This window comes from Pelophylax lessonae, assembly GCF_965119305.1.
Source record: "Pelophylax lessonae genome assembly, chromosome: 3".
Classification (NCBI taxonomy): domain Eukaryota; kingdom Metazoa; phylum Chordata; class Amphibia; order Anura; family Ranidae; genus Pelophylax; species Pelophylax lessonae.
In genome coordinates, this window is record NC_138770.1 from 495,987,392 (window position 1) to 496,007,474 (window position 20,083).

The 20,083-nt window shown below is 45.2% G+C and overlaps 1 protein-coding gene across 1 annotated transcript in view; it reads left to right on the forward strand.

Moving 5' to 3' along the window:
* Positions 1 to 20,083, forward strand: part of LOC309549718 (interferon-induced, double-stranded RNA-activated protein kinase-like) — a 363,835-nt gene that overhangs the window by 71,792 nt on the left and 271,960 nt on the right. The window contains exon 8 of the mRNA XM_082250192.1: positions 11,302 to 11,335. Coding sequence (XP_082106318.1) covers positions 11,302 to 11,335 — 34 coding nt within the window. The remainder of the gene's footprint in view (positions 1 to 11,301; positions 11,336 to 20,083) is intronic.

Below are 20,083 nucleotides of genomic sequence, written 5' to 3' on the forward strand. Positions count from 1 at the left end.
TGTGAATGAAAACAGCGGGAGCGAGCCTCCGGCGGCGCGCGCGCCGCCCACAAGGGGCGGAGTCCAGCGACGTAGGTCTACGACGCTGGACGGGAACGAGCCACTTTGCTGCAGTAGCAGCAAAGTGAGCGGGGGTAAAGTGGTTAAACCTGGTGCTGCCGGTGACTGCCTGGTGGGGTGGTGAGTCTGGTGGGGTCCTCTCACTCTCTCTGCTGTAGGATTGGGGGTGCTCTGTGGCTGGCGACTGGGTGGTGTTACCATCACTGTGGGGGCGTCCCTTAGCAGTGTTTTGTGCTCTTTTGTGGGGTACCCTTATTCCTCCTGGAGTCATTGGAGCACATTTCCCCACCTGACCCCCTCTCAGAGCCTGCGGGCCCTCCCAACCATCCGATGATGCACTGACGACGGTGTTTGATTATTATTTTTTAAACGTTGTATAGTTTTGCTTGACTGATTGGAGTTATGCTTCAACTTTTAATTTTACTGAATATCTCTCTCTTTGTAACTTAGACATTTTTGCAGTTGAGGATGAAAATTTCCTCCCGTTGTTTCTGAGTTGTGAGAATATTTTCTGGTTGCACAGTATTTTGCTATTCTGAGATGTTTCTTTCCTGAGTTTGCTTTTCTGTTATGTATACATCTATTTCCTACTATGTATATGTCAGGCCTCGACAAAACCCGGGCGCCAGGTCGCATTTGCGACTAGAATTAGCGACCTGGCGCCTGGGGTGCCCTGCAGAAGGTGTCCTGTCATTTTTGCACGGACTTCCGTGCACGGACTTCCGGGCCGTCCGAAAATTGAGGCCGAATAATAATGAAATGTTTGGCCGAAGGCCGAATACCGAACGCGGTGTTTTTCGCATTTTTTCCATTTATTTTGCCAATTTTTTGTCCTCTCTCTTGTCCTCTCGTGTCTCTCTCTCTCTCTTGTCCTCTCATGTCTCTCTCTCTCTCTCTCTCTTGTCCTCTCATGTCTCTCTCTCTCTCCCTAAATGTTACTGTAGGGAATGGGATTCAGTGCACACTGCAGCCTTGTACCATAGGGTTAATGTTAGTGACACTGTAGGGATTGGGAAGGATGCTGGGAATGGAAATCAGGAAGCATGCAGGCAGCCTTGTAAATTTTAATTGCAGATACGGGGCACTGGGCAGGTCAGGGTTAATATGGTAACATCAATTACTCAGTGACAGTCAGTCAGTGTCAGTGTGGACTCGATCAGATTATACCGTGACAGACAGTCTCTCATAGTGGTTACATAGTTAGTGAGGCTGAAAAAAGACACAAGTCCATCCAGTTCAACCTATGTGTGTGTGTTTGCTTTTAACCGTACATTGTATACCCCTGTATGTTGTGGTCTTTAAGGTGTCCATCCAATAGTTTTTTGAAACTATCAATGCTCCCCGCTGATACGACTGCTTGCGGAAGAGAATTCCACATCCTTACCGCTCTTACAGTGAAGAACCCCTTATGCACTTTAAGGTTAAACCGCCTTTCCTCTAGTTTTAGTGAGTGGCCACGTGTCTTATTGTATTCCCTTACTCTAAATAGTTTGTTCCTTATGCTCGGGTCGCCAGTACAGTATTTGTACATTGATATCATATCCCCCCCTCAAGCGTCTCTTCTCCAGAGAGAATAGGTTCAGTGCTTGTAGTCTTTCCTCATAGCCGATATCCTCCATTCCCCTAATTATTTTTGTTGCCCTTCTCTGGACTTTCTCCAGTTCCAGCACATCCTTCCTGAGGACCGGTGCCCAGAACTGGACAGCATACTCCAGATGTGGCCGGACCAGAGTCTTGTAGAGTGGAAGAATAATCTCTTTATTTCTGGAGTGAATCCCCTTTTTTATACAACCCAGTATTCTGTTGGCTTTGCTTGCAGCAGCTTGGCATTGCATGCCACTTCCAAGCCTGTTGTCTACCAGTACCCCCAGGTCCCTTTCCATCCTAGACTCACCCAGAGGTTCCCCCCCTAGTGAGTAGCTTGCTTTCTGGTTTCTGGCCCCCAAGTGCATTACTTTACATTTTTCTACATTAAATCTCATCTGCCATGTAGTTGCCCACCCCGTTATTTTGTTCAGGTCTGCTTGCAAGATTTCCACATCCTGCATAGAAGATATTGGCATGCCTAATTTAGTATCATCTGCAAATACTGAGATTGTACTAGATATCCCCTCCTCTAGATCATTTATGAATAAATTAAACAGGATTGGTCCCAGGACAGAACCCTGGGGGACCCCACTTTCCACACCCGCCCAATCCGAGTACTCCCCATTAATCACCACCCTCTGTACTCTCCCCTGGAGCCAGTTCTCTATCCAGGTACTCACCTTATGGTCCATACCTATCTTCCTTAGTTTGTACAGTAAGCGTTTGTGGGGAAGTAGGAGGCTGGAGGTGGACTAGTAGGAGCCTGGAAAGGAGCACAGCCGCATACATACATTACTCACTCATGCACTGCAGCCTGCCCCACACATTCAGTGAGTCTTAGGCTGGCCATACACTATACAATTTTCTTGTTCAACTTTCCTTTAGATTTACCAAAACCATGTAATATAGGGTCAAACCTACAAACTTTCAATTTGTATGCAATCAGGCAGGCCCTTGTACTACATAGTTTAAGGTAAATCTAAAGGAAATTGAATAAGAAAATTGTATAGTGTATGGCCAGCCTTACTCTCCTCCCTAGTTTTTTCAATGGCACATTCAGGAAGCCATTCACGCCATGAGTAGCGGCACAGCGGAACCAATCAGGTGTGCAGGCATGCGTGATTGGTTCGCTGTGCAGCTAATCACGGCGTGATTGGCTTCCTGAATGTGCCATTGAAAAAACTAGGGAGGAGAGTAAGACTCACTGAATGTGTGGGGCGGGCTGCAGTGCACGAGTGAGTAATGTATGTATGCTCACCGCTGAAGTGTCCCGGCTTCCCCTGCCTAACACGGAAGTCTGTGAGTCCTCCTGTCCTCCTCCGAGTCCCTTCCCCCTGTAAATATCGTGACCTCGGCGATATGAATATCGCCTACGGCCACAGAACGATAGTCGATGTTGAAGTAGACCTATTTGGAACTATAACCATAAAATGAAGATCACAGTGCGCTTAATGCAGATATGTCTCAGGATAGAGGAATAAGTAGAAGTAAAATAATAAAAAGAGAGGAGAAAAAAAAAAAAAGAAAGAGAAAGGTACAGGAAAAGAATAACAAGCTATACCACCAAGCAGTTGCCATCAGTCTTCAGTAACTTGAATAATGACCTTTCAAGGGGGAATCTCTGGAAATCTTTTGACCCATAGCTGCCAATTTTTTGAGAATTGGGGAACTGAGTTGGAAGAGTAGGCCCTGTTGGTAACCTCCATAAAAGGGATGAGGTATTCGTAGGCTCCTAATGTAAGATCTTTGCGAATTGAAGGTGTAGTCTGTGGTTGTTGGTCATTGGGAGCGCTCCATGCTAGTAATGTAGCATCAATGGAGGGGAATGCAAAGTAAAATAACAGCTTTCTGGTCAAGGAGGCTATGAGGAGGGACGAAAGATGCCTTTGCGATACTATTGATTTTTCTATGTTTACCCATAGTTTATCTGATGGTCAAATCAAGATTTCAAATGGTCTCTTAACCTGGAGGTGTTTTCATTTCATTAAGAGAGCTGCGTGGTAATACTTGCATAAGTTTGGGAATCCTGCGCCTCCTAGCTGTTTTAGTTTGAGTAGGATGAAAAAAGAAATTTTAGCCATTTTGCTATTCCAGAGAAACCTCCAGAATAGTTTGACGGTACTAAAGAAGGATTCAGGGAGGCATATCAGGATGGTACGAAAGTGATAAACTATTTTTGGCAATAGGATAATTTTTAGAGCAGCTATTTTCCCTAGCCAAGTAAGCTCATGGGAGGAGATATGAGCCAAATCTTTTTTTAATTGTGGCGATAAAGTTGGCTTAGTTTTCATATGTAGCTGTAGTAGGAAAGGTTAAGGTAACCCCAAGTATTGAATACAATTTGCTTCCCATGCAAATGGGTATTGTGATTGCAGTTTTTTAAAAAATGGGAGAGGGCAGGAACATGGGTAAGAGAGAGGATTTTGTAGGGTTAAGCTTTTAATATGACACTTGCCCGAAAGACTTTTAGGGTTTTTGTATTCTATCTATGGAGGAGTCCGGAGACATTAATGTCAATACCACGTCGTCCGCAAACAAACCAATTTTATGCCTCCATGTGTCCTTCCTTCCCAAATGGTGCCCCCCCCCCCCTGCTGCTTTTGATCCCGTCGGCCATGTTTGTGTAGCTCTGCGGCCATATTTTAGTAGTTCCACAATGAAATCGATGCGGCGGCTGTTTTCTTGTAGTATGGAGAGCGGTGATTTGGCGGTGGGCCTCTAGTGGCAGTGCCTGAGTTTCCTCTTCCTCTCTGATTGCCGCACGGCATGCAGCTTGGAGCTCTGGGTCCCTTCCTGAGTCAGTAGTGGTGAGTCCTTGCAGGTGTGCAAGCTCCCTCTTTCTGCTATAGCCGCAATTTTGGTGTGCTGGGACCTGTGGTGCCACTAGTGGGGGGGGGGGGCATTTTTACAGTGTTTTTTTTAAATTTTTTTTCCAGATTTTGCTGGGCGGACCCTGGGTTGAACATGGAGTCCCTGGAGCACGTGTAACCACCTGACCCACTCTCAGAAGCTGCGGGACCCTCTGAGTCTCAGTCCGCCCTGGCGGTCATGACCGCGGTCCTGCACTTACTGGTGTTAAAAGTTGATATGGCCCTTCAACATAGGCCTAGCAAAAAGCATCTGCCGCCTTCACTCACGCATCCTCTGCCTCCTCAGATCTGAGATTGATCTGGCCCGCCGTGGACGCGAGTCATGCACCCTGAGTGCTCTGACAGGATGAATCCTCTTCCTCTACAGCTGCGCATGAAAAGGCGCTTGTGGAGGCACTGACTGTATCAGTGCGGTAAAATTTTAAGGTGGAAGAGTCAGCTAATGCTGTGCCGTTGCAATTTGGTACCCGCAGACCATCCAAGGCAACTAAGGAATTTCCCTTTCCCGCCTATTTCGTTTATATTGTTGCAAGTCAGTGGGGTTCCCCAAAACGTGTGACCAGGATACCGAAGCGTTTCACTAGGAGGTATCCATTTGAAGAGTCCCTTTTAAAGAAGCTGACAGTTCCGTCAGTGGTCGATTCTAAGGTTTCCAGGTTAAATAAAGCCACGCTATTGCCGGTGGAGGACTCTCTGTCATTTAAAGACCCTGTGGACAAGAGAGCTGAGTCTCTAGTCCAATACCTTTTTTTACCGTGGACGGTTCAGTTTTGAGGCCAGTGTTTGCCATAACCTGGTCTCCCAGACCGGAATATGAAAAGTTTCTGCTCCAGGATTTGGAAGTGGGTTAGCATCCTCTTGAGCTGGCGGATCAGTTGGTACAGGGGTTACAGTATATCTGTGATGCCTCTCTGGATGCAGACCCTTTAGCCTGCAGAGTGTCTGTGACAGCTGTGATTGCCGTTTGATTTGGCTCAAATGCTGGTCTGCAGACCAAGCTTCCAAATGGGTGCTGACCGATCTCCCCTTTGTAGATGACTGCCTGTTCAGAGCTTCTATGGAAGAGATCATTAAAGGTCTTAAGGGAGGTAAGAGTACCCTGCTTTCACAGGTCACCAAGAGCAAAGAGCCTCGTCGCAAGCATGGTCCTTCCTGCTCGGCTCACAAATGGCCCTTTCGTCCCACTGGAATCGCAGAACAAGGGATCAAAATCTGCCCGTAACTTGGCGGGAGGTTTCAAGAGACCCTGGTTCCACTTGTCCTGCAGACAAGTCCACCTCTTCCTGAAGGGGCACCCTCACCCGTACCTGGGGTAGGGGGAAGTCTTCGCTTCTTTCCAGACCCGTGGACCTCTTTCATTCAAAACAAATGGGTCCACGAGTTTCTTTGGTCCAGTTACAAGATCGAGTTTCAGGCCTTGCCCCTCCAGCAAGGTTTTAACTTTCCAACTTGCCTCTGTCCCCTGATCCTTTGCAAGGTCTTTTCGGGGCGGTACAGGATCTGCTATTGCAAGGAGTCATTTTACCAGTTCCAGAGTTGGAACGTTTTTAGGGGTTTTATTCAAACCTATTTACTGTTCCCAGGAAGGAAGGCAAGGTCCGTCCAATCCCGGACCTCAAGGCCCTGAACCACTTTGTGGGGGGTTAAGAAATGTTGGATGGATTCCATTCGCATGGTAGTGGCATTCCTTCATCAAGGGGATTTTCTGGCCTCTATCGATATCAAGGACGCTTACCTTCATATCCTAATATATGTCGGGCACCAGCGTTTTCTTTGCTTTGTCGTGGGTGAGGAGCACTATCAATTTGTGGCGGTACCCTTTGGTCTCGCCTCCACTCCTCTGGTGTTCATAAAAGTTTTGGCCCCGGTTTTAGCTTTGCTCAGGCAGATTGGGATCGCGGTACTGGGGTACCTGGACGATCTCCTTCTGCGTGCATAGTCTCCGACTGTCTTGAAAGACGAGTTGGATATCACTGTGCGAACCTTGCAAAAGTTTGGCTGGACACTGAACTTTCAGAAATCAGCTATGACTCCATCCAACAAACTGGACTACCTGGGCCTGACTCTGGATTCATCCTCAGCCTGGGTGTTTCTTCCGGAGACAAAGATTCTGACGTTGCAGCATGCGTTTCGGCTCCTGTTATCCAACCGGGGGTCATCTCTCAGAAATTGCATGCAAGTGCTGGGCTTGATGGTCTCCACCTTTTGAGGCGGTTCCGTTTGCTCAGTTCCATACCAGACCTCTGCAAAAGGATATTCTTGCCAAATGGGACAAGAATCCACAGTCCCTAGACAATCTGATTCTGTTGAGCCGGGGTACGAGGGAGTCCTTGATATGGTGGCTCCGCTCCCCGGCGCTTTGACAGGGAAAATCCTTTCTCCCCCTGTACTGGACGGTGGTTACCACGGATGCCAGTCTGTCCGGGTTGGTAGATGTCTTGGGTACAGATCCAGCACAAGGGGCTTGGACTCAAAAAGAAGTCCAGTCTGCCAGTCCAATGTCCTGGAGATTCGGGTGATCAAGCTTTGCTGGTCCCTGTGGATGGATCGTTTGCGGGGATGCTCGGTAAGGATTTAATCGGACAACACCACGGCTGTGGCATATATTAATCACCAAGGGGGCACCAAATGTGCCCTGGCTGCCAGAGAAGTGTCCGGCATTCTAAGGTGAGCAGAACGCTTTGTCCCAGCCCTCTCTGCTGTGCACATTCCAGGGGTGGAAAATTGGCAGTTGGAATACCTCAGCTGGCAGGCGCTGGATCCGGGCAAATGGTTTCTTCACCTGGAGGTGTTTCAACAACTGTGTCTCCATTGGGGGACTCCTAATGTTGACCTGTTAGCCTCTCGTCTCAACTGGAAGGTTCAGAGGTTTGTGGCAAGGTCTCGGGATTCTCTGGCCATTGCCTTGGACGCTCTGGTGGCACATTGGGGTCGGTATCGTCTCATTTTCCTTGTTTTGCCTTTTCCCTGTTACAATTTCTGCTGAGACTTCTGTGCAGAATCGAGGCAGAAGGGATTCCAGTCATTCTGGTGGCCCTAGATTGGCCTTGCCGGTTTTGGTACGCAGGCCTAGTAAGGCTGGTAGCCGATATGCCCATTTGAGACTCTCTCTTAGAGAAGATCTTTTGTCTCAAGGACCGATCTTCCATCCTGCTTTACGGTCGCTGGCTTTAATGACCTGGTTATTTGAAAGCCACATACTGAGGGACAGAGGTTTGTTTGATTCGGTAATTCCTACACTGCTGAAAGCTTACAAATCTACTTCTAGGAAGATTTATCATCAAGTTTGGATGGCATACATTACTTGGTGTGAGTCTCGGGGGGGGGGGGGGTGGGGTTCCTTTTTGGTGTCCCGTCTGCTGGGGTTTCTACAAAGAGGTGTAGATCAGCGTTTGGCCCTGGGCACCATCAAGGGCCAAATTTCCGCTTTGGCAATCTTTTTTCAACGCCCATTGGCCACAAATTCCTTGGTTCACACTTTTGTTAAGGGGGATATTCCACCTGGCTCCTCCAGTGAGGTCCCCCGGTACCTCTGTGACACCTCAATTTGGTACTGTCAGTTCTTCAAAAAGCCCCTTTTAAAAATATTTGTGAACTCCCTCTGCTTACTTTGACACAGAAGGGGGCCTTTTTGGTCGCTATTACTTCTGCACGCAGGGTGTCCGAGTTGTCTGCGTTGTCCTCTCGGTCACCTTACCTGGTGGTTCACAAGGTGGTGCTACGTCCCTGCCAGTCGTTCCTTCATAAGGTCGTCTCAGGTTTCCACTTAAATGAAGATATTGTGTTGCTTTCCTTGTGACCTAAGCATCCTAAAGATGCCTTACATTCCCTGAATGTAGTTCGGGCAATCAGGGTGTACCTGGTGGTGACTGAGTCGATTTGGAAATCTGATTCCTTGTTTGTCCTTATGGATGGGTCTCATAAGGGGCAGGGCGCATCTGCTGCGACCATTTCCAGAAGGATCAGGCAGACGGTGATGCAGGCCTATTCTGTCAGGCAGACGGAGGTGCAGGCCTATTTTGTCAAGGGTCAGGTTCCTCCTTTCCCTGTTAAGGCGCATTCTCTTCTTCACTGCTTTGGGACATCCCAAGGGTCAAAGAAGATATGGAGCTGTGTCCGTCAATGAACGAAAGAGGAAACTGGATTTTTGGACTACTGTAAAATCCTTTTCTCTGATGTTTGACGAACACAACACCCACCCCTCTGTGGAGTTGGGTTATGTATTCTTCTGACACTGCTTTTTACAAAACTGAAGACCTATTGCAGGAAGTGGGAGTATACCCCCTAGGACTGCCCTATAGGCGTAGTCAATTTTTTTCCGCCTAGTGTCCTACTCCTATGGAGAGCAGCCTAACCCAGAAGTCAAAGAAGATATGGAGCTGTGTCTGTCAATGAACATCATAGAAGCATAAAAGAAGAAAATGGTCGCACACCACCACTGGATCCAATGCAGAAACATTCCTTTATTCACATAAGTGGTACAAGGTACAGCAGGGTAGGACAGTAGACTCATTTCACACGACTGCTAAGTGCTTGTTCACTACTAGTCGTGTGAAACACGTACAGCAGGGTAGGACAGTAGACGCCTTTCACACAATTGCTACGTGCTTTTTCACTACCAGTAGTGAACAAGCACGTAGCAGTGGTGTGAAACACGTCTGCTGTCCTACCCTGCTGTACCTTGTACCACTTATGTGAATAAAGGAACTTTTTCTTCATTGGAGTCCGTGGTGGTATGTGACCATTTTTCTTCTTTTATGCTTCTCCTGGTGGCGAGCCGAGGTTCAGCACCCACCTTGAATGGTGGAATTTGACTAGCCTGAGCAGTGTTATCTCTCTTCAATGAACATCAGAGAACAGGATTTTATGGTAAGACAAAAATCCAGTTATTTCTAGGTGTTATGCCATGCTTTTAGCTGATTTTCTTGAACGGTTCCCTTGCTCAGCGTTGGAAAAATGGGAAAAGTATGTGGGTGAACCCTCTGGGGCCAATGGGAGGAAAACAACAGGAGAGAATGAGGTGGTAAAGAACCATCTCAGAAAGGCTGCATAGATTGGGGCTCACACAAGGTTACAGTGCAAAGCTCAATTTTATTAGTGGTAGCAATGAGAAAAATGTATAAAATCTCTGAAAAAACACATAGAATTAGCATAGTTTTAAAAAATGCAGCATATTGACCTTGAAGACCCGTGTGGGTATCAAAATGGTATAGGATGGCACTTCACACGCCACTGTCCCACCCCTTCCAATCACCCATACAAAGCAGTGTATCTTAGAGGTAGGGAGTGACCAGTCACAAATTGACTAACGGTCACTACTACCTGCTCCAAAGGTAGGTGCTGGGCATGCCTGATAAATATCAAAAATTGAATTGAGTGTCCTATAGATAATTCATATTCAGCAGCTGTAGGCTAGAAGGCATGACTGCAGTGACCACAGTCCATGAATTCCTAGAAAAGTGCTGAGGCGATAATACAATTATTGGACTGTGAAATAATGCACTTTTCAAGAAAAAAAATAATTCTATCTCGTAGCACATATCCAGGATCATTCGGATCACCCTTGTTGTGGAGGGATAGGGATCAACAGTCCACTCTCTGAAGGGGTAAATCTCATAGATATATTGAAGTGTTGAAGGGAACAGGAAACAGAGGAGGCCTTGTCTACTTGGGTGGCGACTGGTGGATGCTATGTTTAGAGGGGCAGTGTATCAATTTTCTGGTGAGTGTGAATTACTTAGGGGAGTCACGAGAGGTGTGATGAAGGCGCATGATGTGAGCATCTATTACACCGGTGGAAGAAAAGAACTGTATTGGACTATTACGTTTATTTTTTTAAACAATCCCCCTTTGTAACAAGAAGGACGTTACATAGCACTACTAATGTGTGTCTTTCCAATTGTCATTTTGATTGTAACTGGGTATGATAACACATGGGATTTTCTGACTATTTTGTGTTTTAATAGTAGCAGCTTTTATATTTTATGTACTAAGAAAAGAAAATCCTCTCTACAATAACATAGAATTATACATTGAGCGCTGGGTGAGGGATTGGGTGTGTTATCACACGTTTATCACTTCATTTTTTTGACTGCTGTTAAATGTTTCAGTTCCTAATGAATACATTTGTTAAATGGCGACTAGAATTATAATTGTATAATTATTCAATTCTATAATAATTGAATAATCAAATCTTCTTTTTTTGTGAATTGACTATAATGTAACACTGCATTTTATTGCGATATTTACCAGTATTTAATTGACACTTATAAAACAAATATCTCATGCAAAAAATATTAGTGAAGTGACCCATTTTTCTTAATGATAAAGCCACTTACATGTTTGAGTACATGGTTATTGAAAGAGCTGTGAAATAATTCCTTTGCTGGAGATCACTGAAAATATGCAAATAAAATATTGTATGCATTTTTGAAAAGGACATGTCAAAAAAAGTAAACTGTGTTTGTGTCTGCTGCTCTGCTTTTTTTTTAAAAAACAATGTAGATGCAATGGGACTCATTTACTAAAGGTAAATATGTTTTCTTTGCAAGGGATTTTCCTTTAGCTTAGTGAAAATTCAGTTTGCGAAGAATACCCAATCACATGCAAAGGAAATCAAAACCCTATTTTTCCTGACACGCGATTGGATGATCAAAGTCAGCAAAGCCTGACCTCGTTCACTAAGCTAAATGACTGTGGACTGTTTATTTGCCAGGTTTACATTTGTATTAAAATTAATGCAACTTTCTATCTAGTAATGATGGTATGCCTCATTCTTTTGTAGTGCCAACAAATTGTGTTCAAGCCTAAAGATGTCAGAAAATATACCTTCTAAGTCAGTAAGTAGCGAGACTCTGGTATTTTACAACTTAAACGCATAGTGTGTGAACAAATGGAGATGCTAATGACAGCTGCAAGTCTACACATTAGAGAAGAGGCCTTTTGTATCCAAAGATTCAGATGAAAAAAAAATTATTTCTAACTAAGAAAATAATAAAGGGAAAAAATATGACGCATATGGGTCTATTTATAAAACATTCTTTCGACGAATGTCTCAAGCCTTTTTCCAGGTTGCACAAATTTTCCCATATTTTCTTTAATTCAATTACTTCCTATAGTCGGCATCTCCATTTAGTGCCTAAATCCAGTATATTTTTTGATTGAGTTATTTTTATAATATACCACTTTTTTGGTACTAGATGGAGCAGACTATCATAGGAATTGTAGTGTTATAGATAATAGGATGATAATAGTAGTCTGGGTAAGTGCTTATGATATTGCTTCAGCAGATGTTTTAAATCTGCTCCATAAACGCTATTTCTTTACTAAATAGAAATAATATAAATCTGCTTTCTTTATTGTCCAATATGGACACAGGAATTATTTTACAGCTGCGATAATATACTGCCTCCTATAGGAGGTTAGGTCATTGGCAAACAAAGTTTTCAGCTTGTCCCTGTAAAGCCCCTTCTCTCCCCAGCATGCTTCAGTTTTTTGCTAGTGTCCTAGGAGGATATATGTCTTTTAATATAGAGTCAATTCTACTGAAAATAGTCTAAACTAATCAATCATACAGGACACAGAATATTTATAACCTGGTACCTTCAGCTGATTGGACACTGGCAAAGCCTATGTACGTAGTTAGCCGCAGGGTGCTATACAGGTTCAGGGCTGTGGTCCATCCCTATAAAACACAGACCTTGAAGACCCCTTTGGGGGTATGCCCACTGTGAAGAATGAAGCCTGGGCCCTATATAGGGACAACAACATAAACAGCTGTCACGCTGTTTATTCAACTGTTACTGTAGCCCCACAATCCTAAATAGTATACATTTTTATATGTTACAGCTATTTAAGAAACTTGGAATGTGTTTGACATTAGTTCACTTCACTGTATAAACTTTTCAAATATGCTGATAACATTCACCCACTCAGAGCTTAGTTTCAGGTTGATGAACAGAAGAGACATCACGCCACAGGCCACCCGCTTTCGTGCCACTTCCGTCAGGTGTCCTTTATAAAATCTTAAGGCATTTCTTCTCTCACTTTTACCACGAGAACTTTGCTGCAGGACGGTCTGCACCCAGGTTGCTGCGTAGTCCTTCTCAAACATGCTTACCCCTTTCCTACTCTGTGAGTACCCCACAGGGGAATACCCTCATCCATAGCAATGGTAGAAACCCGATGAAAGGAAGCTTTGGCAAAAGCTCAGGCAAACATTTGCTCTGTCGAGTGCCTCCACAGCAATTTCATAGTCACAATATAGGGGACCCAGTCCTTGAAGGTCTCCAAGACAATGCTCCCCGTGAAGGGTGAAAATTGGATTCTTGCTTATGGCAGTTTCCTGCAGCAGGACTGGTGAGTCCATTTTAAATATTTACACAGCAAACAAAACCTTACAAGGTTAAAAATTGCAAAATTGTAAATATTTTATGCACTGTTCCCTTTTAATAAGATTACAGAGACTTGTACCGAGTGTATTTCTGCTTGTAATGACATTATTGTAGCAGGTTTATGAAAAGTATGTTTAAAGCATATTGTTACACTGTTTCTTACCCTGAGCTGATCACCTCAGAAGTATCAGCTGTGACAAATAAGATTCAGCCTAAACTGCTCTCTCCACCAGTTGTTTGTTGTGTTTGCCCTGGCGCATAAGAGTCCACATGTTCGTCTCTGCCTCCATCGCTTGTTTATGGCGTAGGCCTGTTCGCACACGTGGGAATCTTCGCCTTTAAGTACAGGCGTACGCCGCATTGTGGGCGCGTTCTAACGCGATTTGGCGTGCACGTGGACGCCACGTACCACGCCGCACATGCTTAAAAGGGCACGTTCTACAAGGAACGGTCTCCAACACACTAGCCTCCGATCACAGGTTGAAAGGGACACAGAGCAAGCAGCAGCTGGGTTGCGTGAGTCACTGTGGGTGTATGTTACTGGCACAAACAGGTCCTGTATCTTAGGATAATCAGTGTTGTGTGTATTAGGCTGTATACGCTTGGCACAGACCTTAAGTACACTTTTTAAAGGTAGTATCTCAAGTTTGTCTTGCTATAAAGCAATGTCTGCCCGAAAAAGGGCTGGAGGGAGCACAGTTGGAAAGGGCACTGTGATGCCACTGTCAGGCCTTGAAGGTCCTAGTCATGCTTCCACTGTGTCTACTCCTCCTGATAAGCCAGAGGCATCTAGCCAATCTGAGCCATTACGGTTGTCAGGCATAGTAGCTACTCCATGTTCTTCTGCCACACCTTATGTTACCAAGGATAATTTGGCATCACCATTAGCCAGCCTAGAGGGTAGGATTGCTGACATGAATCCAGTACCACAGAAAGAAGCGGGTTAGATCCACCTCTCCTGAGCCGCCCCTGAATCAGTTCAGGATTGGGCAGAGGATGTGGAAGATGTAGCTGAGGGTGACCCTATAGAAGGTCAAGCTGAAAATTTCCACTTCTGGTGAGTCAGAGGAATCTCTATCAGCTTATCAGGCTGGGGAGAAGTTCTGGAGGAAGCTACTGTCCAGGGGAAATGGTCTTGGGTAGAGAGCCATCTCCCCATTTAACATTTTGGAAATTCGTGCAGTCAGTCGGGCTCTGAATTTCTTGACGCCCAGACTTCGGGGTCACCCTGTCAGGGTGCAATCCGACAATGCCACGGCCGTGGCTTATGTCAACCATCAAGGAGGCACAAGGAGTTGATCAGCCCAGAAAGAGGTGAATATTATCCTGTCCTGGGCAGAAAAGTTTGTGCCATGCCTGACAGCAGTGTTCATTCCAGGAGTAGAGAATTGGCAGGCAGATTTCTTGAGCCGTCAAAAGATGTTTCCAGGGGAATGGTCTTTACATCCCGAGATTCTTCAATTGATCTGCCTACGCTGGGGGGTCCCAGACGCAGATCTGCTGGCATCCAGGTTCAGCAACAAATTGGATTGATTTGTGTCTAGGACCAGGGATCCACTCGCAGTCGGGAGTGGATGCTTTCACTCCTTGGGAGGCGTATTCCCTGATCTATGCCTTTCCTCCGGTACAGCTGATATCGCGTTTGTTGTGCAGGATCCAGCTTGGCCGAGGAGGATTTGGTATGCAGAGGTTGGCAGTGACGAGGCCCTGGGCGCTTCCACTGCGCCCGGACTTGCTATTTCAAGGTCTGATATTCCACCCTGCTGTTCAGTCTCTAAATTTAACGGCTTAGCTATTGAAGCCTTAATCTTGGAAGCGCAGGGTGTATCTGGCCCCGTAGTCCATACACTGATAAACGCCAGGAAGCCAGTCTCTAGAAATATTTATTATAGGGTCTGGAAATCCTACATTGCCTGGTGTAAAGCCAGGAAATAGCATCCCCGCACATATATTATCGGGAGAATTCTATCCTTCTTGCAAGCAGGTGTAGATATGAAATTAGCCCTGAGCACGATTAAAGGGCAGATTTCATTGTTTTTTTTCCAGGAAACGATTGCTTCCCATTTGTTGGTTCCATCCTTCGTCTGGGGAATATTGCGTTTGCTTCCACCAGTGAAGCCACCGTTGTGTCCTTGGGACTTAAATTTAGTGTTTGCAGTTTTGTAAAAACGGCCTTTTAAACCTCCTGGGGCAGGTTCCCCTGGTTCTTTTGACCAGAAAACTGGTCTTTTTGATTGCGATAACTTTGGCTTGAAGGGTATTGGAACTAGCAGCTCTTTCTTGTAAAGAGCCATTTTTGATATTTTATCACGATAGGGTGATTTTACGTCCTCACCCAGATTTTTTTTCCCAAGGTAGTGTCCGCCTTTCATTTGAATCAGGATATTATACCACCTTCTTTTATTGCAGATTCCTTAGAGGATGAAAAGTTATTGCATTCTCTTGATGTAATGCGTGCACTTAAGATTCATTTACAGGAAACAGCTCAGATTCCGAAGATCGAGAGCTTGTTTGTACTGCCAGAAGGCCCCAGAAAGGGATTGGCAGCGTCTAAATCTACGATTTTTTTGTTAGATTCGCCAGGTTATTACCCAGGCGTATGGTTTAGTAAGAAAGGATCCACCTTTTCCTGTAAAGGCACATTCTACCAGAGCAGTAGGTGCCTCTTGCGCACATCTCCATCAAGCTTCTATGGCTCAGATTTGCAAGGCCGCGACCTGGTTGTTGGTGCATACATTCACTCGTTTTCATCGAGTGGATGTTGGGACCCAGGAGAGTCTGCTTTTGGCCGCAGTGTGCTGCAGGGGGCGGTGTAATCCTTCTGTTAACGGTCATATGGCCGTATTTTTTGGTGTCCCGTCCCCCCCCCCCCTCCCCTCAGATACATTGCTTTGGTACGTCCCATATGTTATGATTCATGGCTCTGTGTCCCTTAATGTACAAAAAAAGAAAAATGGATTTTAATTCATACTTCCCTATAAAATCCATTTCTTGAAGTACATGGATGTATGTATGTGTGTGTGTATGTGTATGTGTATATATATATATATATATATATATATATATATATGTGTGTGTACAGTCCGGTCCATAAATATTGGGACATCGACACAATTCTAATCTTTTTGGCTCTATACACCCCCACAATGGATTTGAAATGAAACAAACAAGATGTGCTTTAACTGCAGACTTTCAGCTTTAATTTGAGGGTATTTACATCCAAAGTAGGTGAACGGTGTAGGAATGACAACAGTTTGTATATGTGCCTCCCACTTTTTAAGGGACCAAAAGTAATGGGACAGATTAACAATCATAAATCAAACTTTCACTTTTTAATACTTGGTTGTAAATCCTTTGCAGTCAAGTACAGCCTGAAGTCTGAAACGCATAGACATCACCAGACGCTGGGTTTCATCCCTGGTGATGCTCTGCCAGGCCTCTACTGCAACGGTTTTCACTTCCTGCTTGTTCTTGGGGCATTTTCCCTTCAGTTTTGTCTTCAGCAAGTGAAATGCATGCTCAATCGGATTCAGGTCAGGTGATTGACTTGGCCATTGAATAACATTCCACTTTTTTCCCTTAAAAAACTCTTTGGTTGCTTTCGCAGTATGCTTCGGGTCATTGTCCATCTGCACTGTTACATAGTTACATAGTTAGTGAGGTCGAAAAAAGACATCTGTCCATCCAATTCAACTTATGATGTGTGTGTGTGTTTGCTGTTAACCGTACATTGTATACCCCTGTATGTTGTGGTCTTTAAGTTGCCCATCTAATAGTTTTTTGAAACTATCGATGCTCCCTGCTGATACGACTGCATGTATAAGAGAATTCCACATCCTTACTGCTCTTACAGTGAAGAACCCCCTACGTATTTTAAGGTTAAACCGCCTTTCCTCTAGTTTTAGTGAGTGGCCATGTGTCTTATTGTATTCCCTTTCTCTGAATAGTTTGTTCCTTATGCTAGGGTCGCCAGTACAGTATTTGTACATTGATATCATATCCTCCCCTCAATCGTCTCTTCTCAAGAGAGAATAAGTTCAGTGCTTATAGTCTTTCCTCATAGCTGATGTCCTCCATTGCCCTAATTATTTTTGTTGCCCTTCTCTGGACTCTCTCCAGTTCCAGCACATCCTTTCTGAGGACCGGTGCCCAGAACTGGGCAGCATACTCCAGATGTGGCCGGACCAGGGTCTTGTAGAGCGGGAGAATAATCTCTTTATTTCTGGAGTGAATCCCCAGTATTCTGTTGGCTTTGCTTGTAGCAGCTTGGCATTGCATGCCACTGCCAAGCCTGTTGTCTACCAGTACACCCAGGTCCTTTTCCATCCTAGACTCACCCAGAGGTTTCCCCCCTAGTGAGTAGCTTGCTTTATTGTTTCTGGCACCCAAGTGCATTACTTTACATTTTTCAACATTAAACCTCATCTGCCATGTAGTTGCTCACCCCATTATTTTGTTCAGGTCCGCTTGTAAGGTTTCCACATCCTGCATATTGGCATGCTTAGTTTAGTATCTGCAAATACTGAGATTGTACTAGATATCCCATCCTCTAGATCATTTATGAATAAATTAAACAGGATTGGTCCCAGGACAGAACCCTGGGGGACCCCACTTTCCACACCCGCCCAATCCGAGTACTCCCCATTAATCACCACCCTCTGTACTCTCCCCTGGAGCCAGTTCTCTATCCAGGTACTCACCTTATGATCCATACCTACCCTCCATACCCGTCTGTAAACTATCCTTAAAGATCAAGAATAATGGTCTGGCAATCACCTGGCTGAGCTCTTTAAGAACCCTCGGGTGCAAGCCATCCGGTCCCGGTGATTTATTTATGTTAAGTTTCTCTAGTTTAGCTCTAAGTCTATCCTCTGTTAGCCATGGTGGCACTTCCTGAGGTGTATTATTTAGTTTGGCCTTACAAGCTGGATTAGTGTAGCCCCCCGATTATTTTGTGAAGACTGAAGAGAAGAAATTATTTAACACTTCCGCCTTTTCTCTGTCCTCTGTGGCCATATTTCCTTTGTCATCTTTTTATGGGGCCAATGTGTTCTGGCCTCGCTTTCTTACTGTTTATATACTTAAAGAATTTCTTGGGGTTCTTTTTACTCTCTTCCGCTATATGTCTCTCGTGTTCTATTTTAGCTGCCTTGATTTCGTCTTTACATTTCTTATTACACTCTTTGTAATGCTTGAATGCTGCCAATGACCCCTCAGTCTTGTATTTTTTGAAGGCCTTTTCTTTAGCACTAATATGCATTTTTATGTTGGAGTTTAGCCACCCACGGTTTAGTTTAGCTCTTTTAAATTTATTTCCCTTTGCAATGCACTGGCCAATCCCCTTAAGTATGCTCTTGAAGCACTCCCATTTTTCCTCCGTGTTCTTTGTTCCCAGGGTTCTATCCCATTTGATATTTTCTAGCAGCGAGCGTAGTTTTGGGAAATTGGCTCTTTTGAAATTCAGTGTCCTTATATTACTCTTATGTTTCCTATTACTATGATTAATACTGAAACTAATTGACCTATGGTCACTGTTTCCTAAGTTGCCCCGTATTTCTATATCCGTAAGCAGGTCTGTATTGTTGGTAATCAGTAGGTCTAGTACCGCAATTAAATTGTCCTGCAAAACATTTAGGAACTGCCAAGCCTTGGCTGAATGCGCGGTTCCTTCTGCCCAGTCTATATCCGGATAATTAAAGTCCCCCATTATAATGACTTTTCCCATCCTTGCTGCCAATCCTATCTGTAAAAGGAGGTCTGCCTCCCCCTCCTCCCTCTGGTTGGGGGCCTATAGCATATGCCCAATATTACCTTCCCCACAGTGCCTTCCCTTTGAAGTTCTACCCATAGAGATTCTACCTCGTCCATAGCTCCGTTATTAATATCATCCCTCATATTTACCTGTACACTGTTCTTAATATACAGACATACCCCTCCCCCCTTTTTTACCTTCTCTATCTCTGCGATAAAGGGAGTACCCCTGAATGGTCGCCATCCTGTCATGAGAGCTGTCAAACCAAGTCTCTGTTATCCCCACAAAATCTAAGTCCTCCTCAAACATCCGCAGCTCCATCTCTCCCATCTTGTTGGCCAGGCTTCTGGCATTGGTATACAAACCTCCTAATTTTATACGGTTGCATATATCCTCATTTGATGTTTTTAGGCTGCTCTTGAGATTTTTCCCCATACCCACCCTGGGTTTAGGAACTCTGAATACCCTACTGCTAATGTCCCCATTTGTGCCCTCTGAATCTTGCTTTCCATTGGCTAATTCTACATCTGTACCCTCCCCCCCATCACCTAGTTTAAAAGCCCCTCTAACTCTATGGCCATCTTCTCACCTATTACGGCTGCACCCTCCCCATTTAGTTGTAATCCGTCCCTACCAAAGAGCTGGTGGCCGATGGAGAAGTCCGCCCGGTTCTCCAGGAACCCGAAACCCTCCTTACTACACCAGCTCCTCAACCACTTGTTAACTTCCCTAATCTCCCGCGGCCTCTCTGGTGTGGCTCGAGGTACAGGTAGTATTTCTGAAAATACTACCTTGGAGGTCCTAATCCTTAACTTAGCTCCTAAGTCCCTGAAATCGTTTAGGACATCTTCCTCTGCCTATGTCATTGGTACCCACGTGTACCATGACAGCTGGGTCTTCCCATGCCCCACCCAGTAATCTGTCCACCTGATCCGTGATGTGCCGAACCCGAGCGCCCGGTAAACAACACACTGTTTGGCGCTCACGGTCTTTGTGACAGATTGCACTGTCTGTCCTTCTAATGATTGAGTCCCCCTACCACCAACACCTGTCTTCCCTTTCTCCCGGCCTCACTGGAGGAGTTCTTCCCCTGGCAGCTAGGGGCGTCGCTCTGCTCCAGCAATGCTGGTCCCTGACTGGTTTCCCCAACATCACGCAACGGGGTGTATTTATTGGGGTGCTCCAGCCCAGGACCGGCCTCCTTGCCTTGTCCCCTTCTACCCTTCCTAACTGTCACCCCTCTACTCTGCTCTGATGCCTGCACCTCCAATACTCCGCCCACCTCTGTGCAGACCCCTGCCTGCGCCTGACGGGTACAATCCCGGCTCTCCTTCGGTATGGACATTCGGCTCAGTGTTGCCAGCTGCTTCCCTAGATTCAGGACCTGAGCTTCCAGGGAAGCAACATGCTTACATTTTGCG